Source organism: Podarcis raffonei, chromosome 6, assembly GCF_027172205.1.
Source record: "Podarcis raffonei isolate rPodRaf1 chromosome 6, rPodRaf1.pri, whole genome shotgun sequence".
NCBI classification, from domain to species: Eukaryota; Metazoa; Chordata; class Lepidosauria; order Squamata; family Lacertidae; genus Podarcis; species Podarcis raffonei.
In genome coordinates this window covers 98,854,935-98,868,873 of record NC_070607.1, presented here as the reverse complement: position 1 = coordinate 98,868,873, position 13,939 = coordinate 98,854,935, and the positions used below count along the sequence as shown (strand labels likewise).

The following is a 13,939-nucleotide window of genomic DNA, read 5'->3' as shown; positions in this document are numbered from 1 at the left end:
GGCAGAGTCCTCTGACACCTCATAGAATTGTAAAATTGGAAGGGACCCTCAAGGTCGCAAGGAAGGAGACTCCAGCTGGACATAGGAAGAACTTTCTGAAAGTGAGATCTGTTAGGCAGCGGAACCAACTCCCTCGGAAGGTGGCGGATCAAGTATTTTCCAAAGACTGGAGTAAAATTGTCATTTATTCAGAAGACCACCGTAGACAGTTAAAACCTTTGGCAGGGATGGAAAGACGCTTGTAATGTGGAATTGTTGTAATGGTAATTATGGTTACTATATAATAGCTAGACAAGGGTAAAAAATGCAGTAAATTTAATCTTAAAGATGGAAGCCATGGAGGGAGAGAAGGAGGTCTAAGGGTTCAAAAAAACTCTGCATTTTGATGTTTGAAATGGCTGTTTTATATGTATATTTCCCCCCCGAAAACTATATAAAAAAATAAGGTGGTGGATTCTCCTTCCTTGGAGGATTTTGAACAGATGTTGGTTGTGTGGGGTGTGAAACACAGAGCAGTCAAATACAACATCCCTAGAGTGGACATAAAAAGGGGATGTCTGGACTAGCCAGTTGGTACTTCCAGTTTCCTCCTGGGCTGGGACAGACTTCCTCTGCATGTGACCAGCGGTAGGCATGACCTCACCTGTGCAGGTAACAAAATACCTCAGTGGAGGCCGCCATATCTCTCTCTCTCTCTCTCTCTCTCTCTCTCTCTCTCTCTCTCTCTCTCTGATTCCATTCGTGGAAGAAGCAACATCTGCTTAGCCTAAGATGCTCTCTTGGCTTCCAGCCAAGAGAGGACAAAGGGACTATCTTCTTATGGGATAGATTCCACGTGTATATATTTTGTAACCTAAGTCTGCCTTCTGGGATCTTTCTGTGAACAGAATGTGAGTAAACTATTTCATATACTTTTATACAAGACTGTGTCGTGTCTATTCTTTTAAGAGGGAATAAAAGGAGAATTACTAGGAAACTTATTTTAGAGGCTTATGCAAGCCTGGCAAACCTATCAGCTGTGTAAGTTTAAAAAGGGGGATGTTACTCTGCTAAATCATAGAACTTGTTAACACAAGTTGGGAAGGATATAATTAAACAATATATCCTCTCCGGCCTCCCTGAACATTCCCACAGGATGGCCAACTGCCAGGAGTTCCTTAGTTGTGAATCCTGCCTTGCAGAGGGTTGGACTAGATGACCCTCAGAGGTCCCTCCTGACTCTACAATTCTATGATTCTGTGATTCCTCTGGAAGGGCTATTTGTATTCAGAAAAATCCACCTTTGGGCATATGCCCTCTGCACCCCACACCAGCTGATACCATTTGTGCATTTTCAAATAAAAACCTTGCCCATTCAATGCCATAGGTCTGGTATGACCCTCAGATTGTCACCTTGCAGGCAGGGCCTGTTCCTTTTAATATGATTAATCTGCAGCATTGAACTGTTCCTCTAGAAGCAGCAGGAGTCATTCCTCTTTTTAATTTACTCGTGGATTTTTAAAAACCCTCCTCCTTCAAAAAAGGGGACTTTTCCATAGCAGATATGTTGCAACCATCAATAAAAAGAGACCAGCAGGATATGCCTTTTCTCTGGCTCATTTTATTTTATTTTATTTTAAATATCTTTATTGATTTAAAATGCAAACATACAAACATACAACGAAGATAAGTATAGAAACAAAAAACAAATAAGTTTGAAAAAACAAGAAAAAAGGGAAGGAAAGAAAAGAAAACCAAGGATTTATACAACATCATATCTATCAAATAAAATCTCTCTGGCTCATTTTAACGGATCAGGCATCATTCCATTGGGACTCATAATACATTCAGCTGCCACAGCAGAGTTCCTGGCTCCAGAGCCTGCAAGGAGGAGCACCTTGAGAAACTGTCTGGCGACCAGAGAAAACCTGTTGATGCATTTCCACAGCCATGAATAACTCCAAAGAAATGCCGATGCCCACTTTTTTGGCTCGCTTTATGACACCTCGTAATTCATAAGATAAAGCTTGTTTTTCTCAGATGCAGGAATTTGCCCTCTTCACCTCATGTAGGCATGGTTCCTTATGACCATTTATGACCTGACGGAGTTTGTAGAATTTGTACTGTGAAAACAGGAAAGGGGTCAAACCACTGCAAGAGGTGCTGAAATTTTGGGAGGTTGGATAGTTACAATGGAATGGTCTCGGGGGTGGGGCACACATTTATATTCTTATTTATTTATTATTATTATTATGGAAGTGAGAGCTCGACCATAAAGAAGGCTGATTGCCAAAGAATTGATGCTTTTGAATTATGGTGCTGGAGGAGACTCTTGAGAGTCCCATGGACTGCAAGACGATCAAACCAATCCATTCTGAAGGAAATCAGCCCTGAGTGCTCACTGGAAGGACAGATCCTGAAGCTGAGGCTCCAAGACTTTGGCCACCTCATGAGAAGAGAAGACTCCCTGGAAAAGACCCTGATGTTGGGAAAGATGGAGGGCCCAAGGAGAAGGGGACGACAGAGGAGGAGATGGTGGGACAGTGTTCTCGAAGCTGCCAGCATGAGTTTGACCAAACTGCGGGAGACTGTGGAAGACAGGAGTGCCTGGCGTGCTCTGGTCCATGGGGTCACAAAGAGTCGGACACGACTAAACGACTAAACAACAACAACAATTTTTTATTATTACGTTGTCAAAATAAAAAATATATATAAAAAATAATTATTGATGATGATGGTGATCATAATCATTTATTATTTATACCCCGCCCATCTGGCTGGGTTTCCCCAGCCACTCTGGACGGCTTTCAATAGAGCATTAAAAACAGAATAAAACTTCAAACATTAAAAACTTCCCTGAACAGGTACATGACATGAAATGTTTTGAAGAATTTCTTCAACTCCATAATTAGCAGGAAGCACAGGGCACAGGGGGCACATGCACAGAGCAGAACAACAAACCCTTAATTCTATTGTACATGATAAGAAGAACCTTTAATGCTTTGCTTGTGGTATATGATCTACTAAATGGCTGCTTTCTTGGCTTGGCTTTCATTCTGAGCCAGGAGGGAGGGACGGGAGGTGGGACCCCAAATCCAAATCCAAAAGAGAGGTCCTACAGCTTCCTGATACTGTCAGGTGTTGTGTGCATGCACAGAGCGACGGGCACAGGTGGTCTGGGGGACGGAGCAAGCAGTGGCGACCAAACCATATGAATTGAGGGCTGCTGTGCAAAGGGAGAATTTTACTTCGAAAGTGGGTGAAGGACTCCAACGAACATGACAGAGGTGAAGAGGAGACCAAGTGCCAAGAGGTGAGGGAGGCCAGTGGTTGTCATGGTTGGGGTCTGTGGAGGGTCCCCTGCCTCAGGTGTTCCATGGGGACTCGGCTTCTGGATCTGCAGAGGGAAGATGAGAGAGGGATTGGTGAGCATAACTTTGCTGGAGGTGCGCAACACAGTGTATGTGCAGTCTATCTAGAATATGTTTGTATTTCGAGGAGTTAAGTGATCCATCAAACCTAGACAGCATCTTAGACAAACCTAGACAAACCTAGACAGCATCTTAAAAAGCAAAGACATCACCTTGCCGACAAAGGTCCGTATAGTTAAAGCTATGGTTTTCCCAGTAGTGATGTATGGAAGTGAGAGCTGGACCATCAAGAAGGCTGATCGCCGACGAATGGATGCTTTTGAATTCTGGTGCTGGAGGAGACTCTGGAGAGTCCCATGGACTGCAAGAAGATAAAACCGATCCATTCTGAAGGAAATCAGCCCTGAGTGCTCACTGGAAGGACAGATCCTGAAGCTGAGGCTCCAAGACTTTGGCCACCTCATGAGAAGAGAAGACTTCCTGGAAAAGACCCTGATGTTGGGAAAGATGGAGGGCAGAAGGAGAAGGGGACGACAGAGGACGAGATGGTTGGACAGTGTTCTCGAAGCTACCAACATGAGGGAGGCAGTGGAAGACAGGAGTGCCTGGCGTGCCCTGGTCCAGGGGGTCACGAAGAGGCGGACACAACTAAACAACTAAACAACAACAACAAGTGATCCGTCATGGTTACCCTTCTTGCCCCCTGTTCCTTTCCCCTTCCCTATCTCTTGTTAAGCTCTTTGATGGCTGAGAAACAGCCTTTAATGTCTTTAATGTTGGAAGGAAGCGATAGTGCTGGGTACCTTCTTTGATGTCGGACCTTGTTTGGAGAAAGTGAGGCACTGGGGGAGGTGGCTAATGAATTATCTGCACATAGCCAGTCAAGCAAGCCATGCAGGCTAACAGGCTAGGTATCTATAAATCCGATAGTTTCGGGCATAGTTGCTTATGCACGGACTGATGGCTGTGGGGCTGTACAAACTGAAGCTACCTGGGGGCGTCACTTCGCAACTTCTTGAGGGCTTCCAAGTGGCAGATTGAGGTGCTTGCTTGGTATCTATAAATTGCTTTCTGTTTAGAATTAAATCTTCAATCTTCCCACTCACTTGTGTTTTGTATCACTTCTGAATCTCATTTTAAAAGAACCGCCTTGCATTTGGCAAGACACACAGCACCATCTCTGTAGATGGTGTTTGACATGTGCCTGTCCCAAGGGTTGTGCCATTTACAAGGGAGAGACACTTGACAGGAAGGGGACAGATAGGGAAGTGAACAGGGGAAGGACCTGGTATGATTTCAGTTACATAAACAGTGCAACAGCATCTTATGCATGTTTAACTGGAGCAATTTCAGCTGTATGCGGTTGAAGGTAGGATGGTTGAAATTGCACAAGTTAAACCCAAGCAAAGCGGAGAGGCTCATTTTTTGCCAGGTCTGCTTGGGTGTATAGAGAACTCTCTGCTTTGCTGGGAGGCGGGGGCAAGGTCTGCTCAGCATGCCAGATCTGTGAAGCTCAGACATGATCTTGCAGGTGCCATATGATTTTCTATGAGATCTCGCACGACCATCCCTAGCCTTATTCAGCATGAATATATTTTTTAAGCTCTCTACTTTGCTTGTCAGGCAAGGTCTACTCAGTGGATTAGGGTGGAATCTACACGCATGTAAAAATAACGCTGTGAAAATGCTTAAAAAAAAAGTTTTGAAAAATACATTAAATTTGCCATAGCTCACTTTCACCATCTAGTGTCACATTTGTATATTGCACTTTGCAACACGCTTAAAACATTTTGTTTGCATCTGTGTAGCTGAGTCCTGGGAACTCTCTGTCATTGCTTCACCTGCAAGCTGCGAAGGAGCCTCCATCAGATTGCAAAAGTGTGCATCTCAAGCAAAATTACATTCAAAGGTGTTCATATTAGGAGAAACTTGCCCTCAAATGTTGACGAATTTTCAAGAGGATTTAAGAAAATAATACTGCAGAAATGAACATGAGACCAGCTAAATGAGAAATCAGGAGCAATCAATACTGACAGCTTCACTGAGACCTCCTGCCCCTGAAGACCCACGACACAGAAATGATGTCTTCACCCCCCAAATGCCGCTTCTCTGCCACTCACTCACCTTGCTCCCTGGGAGGGACGCAGTTCCATTTATTGCAGCCGCTCATGCAGCACTTCCTGTTGCTGGGACAATCGGAGTCCTCTCTGCACTGATCCCTGCAGATGCCCAGCAGTGATATGATAGGGGGATCTGGAGGGCAGAACCCTGGTTTATCTGCATGGGAGAGAGGGAGAGCATCAGACTCCTAATCTCAAGGTTGTGGGTTCGAGACCCACGTTGGGAAAAAAAAATTCCTGCATTGCAGGGGTTGGACTGGATGAGCCTGGAGGTGCCTTCCAATGCTACAGTTTGCAGGCATTGCCCAGAGGGACAGGACATCCATCCACGGAGAAGGTGCTTGCAGAATTCCAGACAGGTTTCAGGCCAGCTCCTGCACAGCTCCCCCTCCCTCATCCCACAGAAGGAGCAGAATTTGGATTGTGCTACTTGCAGGAATGCTTCACCCAGCCTACTCATCTCTCTGGCACCTCGCCAGCAAACGCTGTTAGCCCAAGTTACAATCTGAGCATTGGGCATGCTTTTCCTGGACACTCTCCTGCGTGGAGGGGCCCCTGCCTGGAGACGGTGCCACGGCTGGGCTCCTGGCACCATGGGCAACTTGCCTCCCATCACAGCCATCCCCCCGCGTTGCATCCAGCACCTTAAAGTGCCACTCCTGCATTGCAGGATCCCTTGGGCCCCTTCCAGCTCTGCAGTTCTATGAACTTGGCATTGAGGCCCACCTGAGACTGGGTCCTGGGGGCAGGAGAATTGCAGGGGGCAAAGGAGGGCAAGTGTTACCATTTGGGAGACGGCAAGAGGCCCCGCAGCCCGTCCAGCAGCATTTCTCTGTCCCCGCACAGCTGGCATCGGACTGGCACTCTTCTGTGCAGTTTCCACGGGCCGTCATCAGCGTTGCATTGGGGCACGTGCCAGCTTTCTCTGCAGCAACTGGAAAAGGCAAAGAGAAGTAGACATTATGAAGAACTTTCGGGCTTTAAAAGCTGTTTGGCTGTGGAACTGCGTCAGGAGATTGTGGACTCTCCTTCCTTGGAGGTTTTTAAGCAGAGGTTGGATGGCCGTCTGTCATGGGTGCTTTGGCTGAGATTCCTGCATTGCAGGGGGCTGGAATTAGATAACCCTCGGGGTCCCTTCCAACTCTACAGTTCTCTGATAGCCACCTTTAAATATCTAAATGATATGGGAGATGGAACAAGCTTGTTTTCTGCTGCTCCAGAGGGTAAGATCTGAACCAACGACTTCTAGTTATAGGGAAGGGGTTTCTGACTAAACATCAGGAAGAACTTTCTGAGGCTGAGAGCTGTTGGATGGTGGACTGGCAGCAGGCCTCCAAGATTCCAGGTAAAGGTAGCTCCCAGTTCTACCTGGAAATGCAACCAGGGATTGAGAAGGTGGGTCTTTCTGTCGGCAAGGCAGACACTCCCCCCCGCTGAGCTGTGGACCTTCTGCTCCTTTGTCCAGCTGGGCTAGGCTGGAAACAAGGGCTTTACTCTCCTTCTCTCCTAGGGATTGCCACCCGCTCACACCCACCTGTAACGTTCTGCCCAGGTGTGTCTGTCAGGTGAGCTGAGGCTGTGAGAAGCCCCACCAGGGAGACGAGGAGGAGGTGGTGGAAGCAGCTGCTATTCCTGGTCTTCATGGTGATGCTGCTTGCAGAGAAGATGTTGTGGTCTCTGGCTGTTGCCAGCCAAGCTTTAAGCTCTCTCAGGTGTGGCTGGTGGAGGGGGAGGGAGGCAGGGAGGTGGGGAGGGTGAAGAGAGGCTCCTGGGCGATGACTGGAGAACAAGGTGAGCCCAGCTCCCTCCTCCTTCCATTGCACAATTGGATCAGGTAACAGCCCTGGCTCTGGTGTGAACCAGGAAGCTGGAGGCTCAGAGAGCAGGCTCAGACTCAGGGGCCAATCTTTCCTGAGAAGCACAGCCCAGGCCAGGTGGTTTGCCATCAGCAACCTGGAAGCCCAAGGAATGACTCTTACCCGTGTTGGCCAAGGGTTAAGGGCTTCCCACAAATCCTATGCTTGCATCTGAGCTGTGACGGTTCTCGGGGTACAGCCTGAGGAGCCTTGCAACTTCTATGCAGCTTCTTCTGGGGTGGGACATATCTAATGGTGCAGCAGGAAAGAATTACTAGCCACAGCAGTGCTTCTGAATACTGTGATAGGAATTTTGAGGTCTTAAAGGTAAAGGTAAAGGGACCCCTGACCATTAGGTCCAGTTGTGACCGACTCTGGGGTTGTGGTGCTCATCTCACTTTATTGGCCGAGGGAGCCGGCGTACAGCTTTCGGGTCATGTGGCCAGCATGACTAAGCCACTTCTGGTGAACCAGAGCAGCGCACGGAAACGCCGTTTACCTTCCCGCCGGAGCGGTACCTATTTATCTACTTGCACTTTGCCGTGCTAGGTTGACTGGAGCAGGGACCGAGCAACAGGAGCTCACCCCGTCGCGGAGATTCAAACCGCCAACCTTCTGATTGGTGTGTCCTAGGCTCTGTGGTTTAACCCACAGTGCCACCAGCATCCCTTTGAGGACTTAGATATATATTAAATGTTCATAAGTGTACCAACCAAGCACGTACATAGATCAGCACAGGAAGACCGACCTGAAACCATTTTTGATTTCCAAACTTATTTCTCTGCAAGGTCAAAGGAAAATGGAAAAGCCTCCCATTGTCTTTTCCTTCACAAATCCTGTCTTAAGGGCACATTTAAGATATGAATAGGATGTGAGCCTGACCTGGCTCAGGAACTAAGTATTTATCATTACAAAAGACTGGCCAGGCTCCCCAGGCAATCTAGTGACCATTAAACAGGTAACCTGACAAAGCACTCAGATTTCTGCTGTAGACCGCCCTTTCTGTGATGTAGGTATGATGTTTCTGGGGGTGGTCTTGATCTACTGGGTGGCAATTTCAAAAGTCTTGCACACCATTGTTCTGGGTGCCTCCTCCCTCCTGCATGTGGTGAGTGAGGACCCTGTTGCAACAGTTTAATAAAGATCAGGCTTACTAGCTGCTTTGCTTCTCAATATTCTCTGGTTGTCCTCTGTTATTTTCTCCTACCAATAGGGAACCTATGTAAGGACTCTATATGGGCTCTTGGATACTCCGTAAGGGAAAAGGGCAGATTTTTTTTACAACAATATCAGCTGTCAGGAGACGCAGGAGGGGAGAATGTTCCTCTTGTGCTCAGGTTCTGCTTGTGGGTTTCCCATTCAGACACCTGGTCGGCCCCTGGGAGAACGGGATGCTGGACTAGGTGGGCCATTGGCCTGATCCAGCAGGATCTCCTTATGTTCTTAGGAAGGAGAGAGCCTAGACTTGGTGGCTGCAGGTGCTACGGAAGAGGAAATGCCCCACAAGACAGAGAGGGCAATGGGGTGGTCTTTAAGGTGCCAGTAGAGACATTCCTCTGCCCTCTTTCAGGACATATCCAGAACTTCAGCCCTGTAAAGCTGCAAGGCAGCCTCCCCCCCCCCCCCGCTGAGTTATTGGGGGTGAGGAAATGCAGAGTTTCAGGGTGGGCGCCAGCGGTGACTGAAGAATAATGCACCAAATTCAAGCTTATTTGAAATGGTTGTTGAGTGATTTTTGGACCTGCTTAGTGGTTGTTAGAGAGCAATCTCTCTCTCTCTCTCTCTCTCTCTCTCTCTCTCTCTCTCTCTCTCTCTCTGCTGTCCCACCCCCTGCCCAGAGCATGAGGACAGAGGCTCTTACTTAAGAGTAAAGGCGAGATTGAGCAGGACGATCAGGGCTGGGTGCAGCAGCCCACGTTGAAGGAGTCCACAAACAGGGCAAGGAGCTCAGAATTCCAGAGAAGCAAACTAGGTGGCCTCCTAGGAAGGGCAAGGCACACTTCCTCATAGAATCAGAGAATTGTAGAGTTGGAAGGGACCCTCAAGGGTCATCCAGTCCAACCCCCTGCAGCACAGGAATCACAGCTCAGGTGTCCCTCACAGGTGGCCACCCAAACTCTGCCTGAAAATCTCCAATGAAGGAGAGTCCATCACCTTCTGAAACCATCCATTCCACCATGGTCAAACAGCCATGAGAAAGTCCTTCCTAATGTTGAGCCAGAATCTCCTTCCTTGGCATTTTAATCCGTTGGTTCAGATCTTCCCCTCTTGAGCAGCAGCAGAAAACAAGCTTGCTCCATCTTCCATGTGGCAGCCCTCCAGAGACTTGAAGTTGGCTAACGTATCGCTTCCATCTATTGGTTCTTAGGTGGAAAGCTCTTCTGGGCCTGGAGAAGCCAGATGGACCTTCCTGGGTTACTGAGGTCCAGCTACGTGGCTCTGCTATGGATGCCTATTGCACTCCTCCCTTTTGGGTCTGGATCATCTCCAGACATTGACCACCAAGGATAGCTCAGTTGGTTTGAATGTGGTGCTGATAACACCAAGGCTGCAGGTTCAATCCCCATATTCTTGTTTGCAGGGGGTTGGACTAAATGATCCTCAGAGTCCCTTCCAACCTTGCATCTATATTTCCATGATCTGCCAAACCTTCCCTGCAGTTGAAGACTTTGTGGCCACTTGGAAAACTCCAGAGGTGTGACCCTGGTCTGTTGAGACAGGTGAGTCACACTTTCCTTTTTATGAGGAGGTTTAACCTCTTCAATGTCACGTAGCTTGGTTGTGTTTGCAGCTAATTTGCAGGCGGCCCCCGACCACAGACCCCTATGCGGCACCTCTGAAGCTTAGGAGAGCCACTGCTGCTGCCAGTCAGTGTTGGTGACAAATAGTGCTACATGGACGGTCCAAGGCAGCTTCCAGCATTCCTACCAGATTGATGTAGATTTGCTCTGTCGCTTCCTCTGAACATAGCGTATACCAGTGGCACTAAACCTTCTCTTGATCTGGACACTATACTTCTGGATCAAAAGTAGCATCCAGATCAAGGGAAGTGATAGTACCACTCTGATCTGCCTTGGTCAGACCACATCTGGAATATTACGTCCAGTTCTGGGCGCCACAATTTAAGGAGGCTATTAACAAGCTGCAAGGTGTGCAGAGGAGGGCGGCCAGGATGACCAAGGGTCTGGAAACCAAGCCTTATGAAGAATGGTCGAAGGAGTTGGGTATGTCTGGCCTGCATAAGAGGAGACTGAGAGCAGATATGATGGTCCTCTTCAAATATCTCAAGGGCTGTCACATGTGAGAGGGAGCAAGCTTGTTTTCTTCTGCTCTGGAGGGCAGGACTCAAACCAATGGCTTCAAGTTAGAAGAAATGAGATTCCGATTAAAGCTTGGGAAGAAATTTCTGGTGGTAGGAGCTGTGGAATGGATGACCTTGGAAGGTGGTGGACTCTCCCTATTGGGAGGTTTTTAAACAGAGGGGATTATAAATCCTCAAGCAAATGACCTCCATCCCCAACTTGGGTCCCTTTTTACTTATGCAAGTTTCACTTCTGAAGTTTTCCTTCTTCATTTTCCTAGTGCCGGAAGAGCATCAAAGGAACAGCTCTGCCGCTTTAGGAAATGGTCAGCCTCCACGGTGCAGCCACCTAGTGGCAGGAAACAGACATTGACTGAAATGTTCTTCATCTGCACAGCTAGTAGTGACTTTGGTTATTCCCACGTTTTGCAGAAGAGCGACTGGAGGTGTGTCAGTTAGTGCAATGACAAGCAAAGTGATATTGGCCAGAAACTGTGGCTCAGCTTTCAGAGGAAGGCGGGGTCTGCTGTCCTGCAAGCACTTGCCCTAACTGGCATTGGACTGGGAATTTCGGGCCTAAGGAAGATGCAAAGTGAAAACGGCTTTGCAAAGTTTCCTGAGCTGCAGGTGCGTCCTGTTCCATGATACAGATTGCAATAAGACTCGCTGCTGGGCCTCCTCCACGAGAGGCCCGGAGGGGGCTGGCTGTGACGCCCCACTTTCCATGGGGGGTAGGAAGTGGATCTTGCTGCTGGGAATGGTTGCCATAATAATAATAATAATAATAATAATAATAATAATAATAATAATAATAATTTATTTATACCCCGCCTATCTGGCTGGGTTTCCCCAGCCACTCTGGGCAACTTCCAACAGAACTCTAAAATACAATAACCTATTAAACTTTAAAAGCTTCCCTAAACAGGGCTGCCTTCAGATGTCTTCTAAAAGTCTGGTAGTTGTTCTTCTCTTTGATATCTGGTGGGAGGGCGTTCCACAGGGCGGGCGCCACCACCGAGAAGGCCCTCTGCCTGGTTCCCTGTAACCTCACTTCTCGCAATGAGGGAACTGCCAGAAGGCCCTCAGCGCTGGACCTCAGTGTCCGGGCAGAACTGTGGGGGTGGAGACGCTCCTTCAGGTATACTGGACTGAGGCCATTTAGGGCTTTAAAGGGCTTGCCATAACTTGAAGAGCAAAAAAGAGGACAGACCAAGCTGCTGCCAGTCCAAGCTGGGGAAAGAGGCATGCGGGGCCGCCACTGCCATGCCCTTTTCCCTGGCTCAGGTTGGCAGCAGCAGTGATGTGCAGAGGAGCCCAAGTCCAAGCCACCCATGTCTGCGCCTGAGCCGCCCAAGCCCAAGAAACCACTATCTAACTAACTAAATAAATAAATCCCCAAACCCGGACATTGCCTGTAAAATGTAAAAATCCCCCCAGATGGGCATGTTGGACCCCCAAAAGAGGACATGTTTGGGATTTCCCAGATGTATGGCAACCCTACTTCTGGGAGAGCACCATCTTCTCCTTGCTCTGCAGCTTCCCCTCTGAGAGTGACCAGGCTGACCATGCAAGTGGGAACAAATGTGCAGAAAGTCATGCGCAAGGCAGGGGAAGAAGAAAGGTCCAGCAAGCCCCCCAGGAGGTTGGCGCCCTGTTGGAAGTTTGAGTGCTGAGACAGATATGGACCTCCAGATTCCCAGACTATCCTTCTACCTTTATTTCTATGCTGACTTACCTCTCTTACTGTCTCTTTGTTGGTTAGACTGATACCTCTCTGGTTGCATTGTGCTTTCAGCTTCCTCTGCCTTCTGACACTCCTCTCTCAGGCCCCAAGAAGTCAGGCTGGAACGTTCCTCCAGGAGATCGCAGGAGGAGCCAGCGTATTGAATAAAATAACGCCACAGGCTAGCTAGTTAGACTAGAACCAGGAGCGTTTCTACCCAAGTATGTAGGTACAGCAATAAATGGCTTTGTTATTTTCCTACCTGCAAGCATCTCCCTGTTTGTGTGGTGGCTGGTTGCCACAAGCAAAAGTCTTCTCTCTAACCGGGATCCACTCCCTTAGTGCTTCCTTGCTGGGTTTCAGCCAGTGATCCAGTGAACCTCAGCACACTTGCAAGGAACTGCTCATCCCCCCACCTGCATGCTCCAAATGAGTCCCCATGCGCACTCTGGAAGGAGCCCCAGAGAAACATCCCATGAGAGAATGAAATCAGGCATGCAATTTCAGGAGGAGGCACTCAGCCCTAAAGTCTTCCTTCCTGCTTTGAAATTTGGCCCTACAATTTTGTTTCATGTTGCCTCATTTGCACATAAAGTGAACTGTGGCTTATTAGATAAGGCCTAGACCTGGCCAGGGGCTTAACAACAAACAACCGTCTGAAGCCATGGTTTGTTATTTGTGGCTTGACAGGCCATCTAGCAGCAGGTGCTTGCCAGGAGATAAAGGCAGGAGGAAAGAAGAGACGGAAAGCAAACTTTGGAAATACAAGCCATGGGCTGTTTGCTTATCCTGAATTTTTTTTTTTAATGTGTTTGTGGGAGGGGGTGCTATTGTTTCGCTTTTCTTTTATTATATTTTTTGTGTTTTTATCTTGTATCTTTATGCTGTGAACCAACCTGACATCTACGGATGAAAGGAAGTATGCAAGTTTAATAAATAAAATAAGTAAATATTCAGGCACAGGTTGTGGTTAAGTCTTGCATTGTCAAACAAAGCGAGTAATTGTCAAGTAATTTAAGCTTTGCAAAAACGGAGCTATTTGGTTAGAGCGTGGTGCTGACGCCAAGGTTATCCCCATCTGGGGCAGCTGCGCATTGGACTAGACGATTCTCAGGGTCCCTCCCAATGCTATGATTCTTTGAGAGCAACCAAAGAAAAGCACTTTGCAAGACGCCTTTGTTAAACCGGCCGCTCTTGCTTTGAAGAGTTTCCATAATCCCATAACTAGCAGGTGTGATAGGAATTTTGAGGTCTTAGATATATGTTAAATGTTCATAAATGTACCAACCAAGCACGTACATAGATCAGCACAGGAAGACCGACCTGAAACCATTTTTGACCCCCAAATTGACCAAATGTTTTCTCTGTAAGGTCAAAGGAAAATGGAAAAGCCTCCCCATTGTCTTTTCCTTCACAAATCCTGTCTTGAGGGTATGTCTGTGTTTGAAGAGGGTGAGCCTCAGGAACTAAGTATGTATCATTACTAAGTATTTATCATTACAAAAGACTGGCCAGGCTCCCCAGGGTATCCAGTCAAGTAAGCATTAACAGGTAACCTGCCAGACAGGACTCAGATTTCTGTTGTAGAC

General features: G+C 47.7%; 1 protein-coding gene across 1 annotated transcript; it reads right to left on the bottom strand.

The window, feature by feature from the left end:
- Positions 1–3,316: 3,316 nt before the first annotated feature.
- LOC128416701 (waprin-Phi1-like) lies at positions 3,317–7,201 on the bottom strand. Its single transcript, XM_053394757.1, has 4 exons — positions 7,005–7,201; positions 6,255–6,404; positions 5,475–5,627; positions 3,317–3,376 (listed from the first exon to the last, which is right to left on the bottom strand). Exons 1-4 carry the CDS (start codon positions 7,111–7,113, stop codon positions 3,345–3,347), a joined length of 444 nt encoding a protein of 147 aa, XP_053250732.1. The 5' UTR covers positions 7,114–7,201; the 3' UTR covers positions 3,317–3,344.
- Between the last annotated feature and the right edge of the window lie 6,738 nt (positions 7,202–13,939).

Bases quoted from the DNA above. Each gene is read 5' to 3' on its own strand.
- LOC128416701 (XM_053394757.1), bottom strand. From the start codon at position 7,113: ATGAAGACCAGGAATAGCAGCTGCTTCCACCACCTCCTCCTCGTCTCC. The intron at 6,405-7,004 runs GTGGGTGTGAGC...TGCCTTTTCCAG, and splicing joins ACCTGGGCAGAACGTTACAG to TTGCTGCAGAGAAAGCTGGC. The intron at 3,377-5,474 runs GTGAGTGAGTGG...TTCCCTCTGCAG, and splicing joins CGTCCCTCCCAGGGAGCAAG to ATCCAGAAGCCGAGTCCCCA.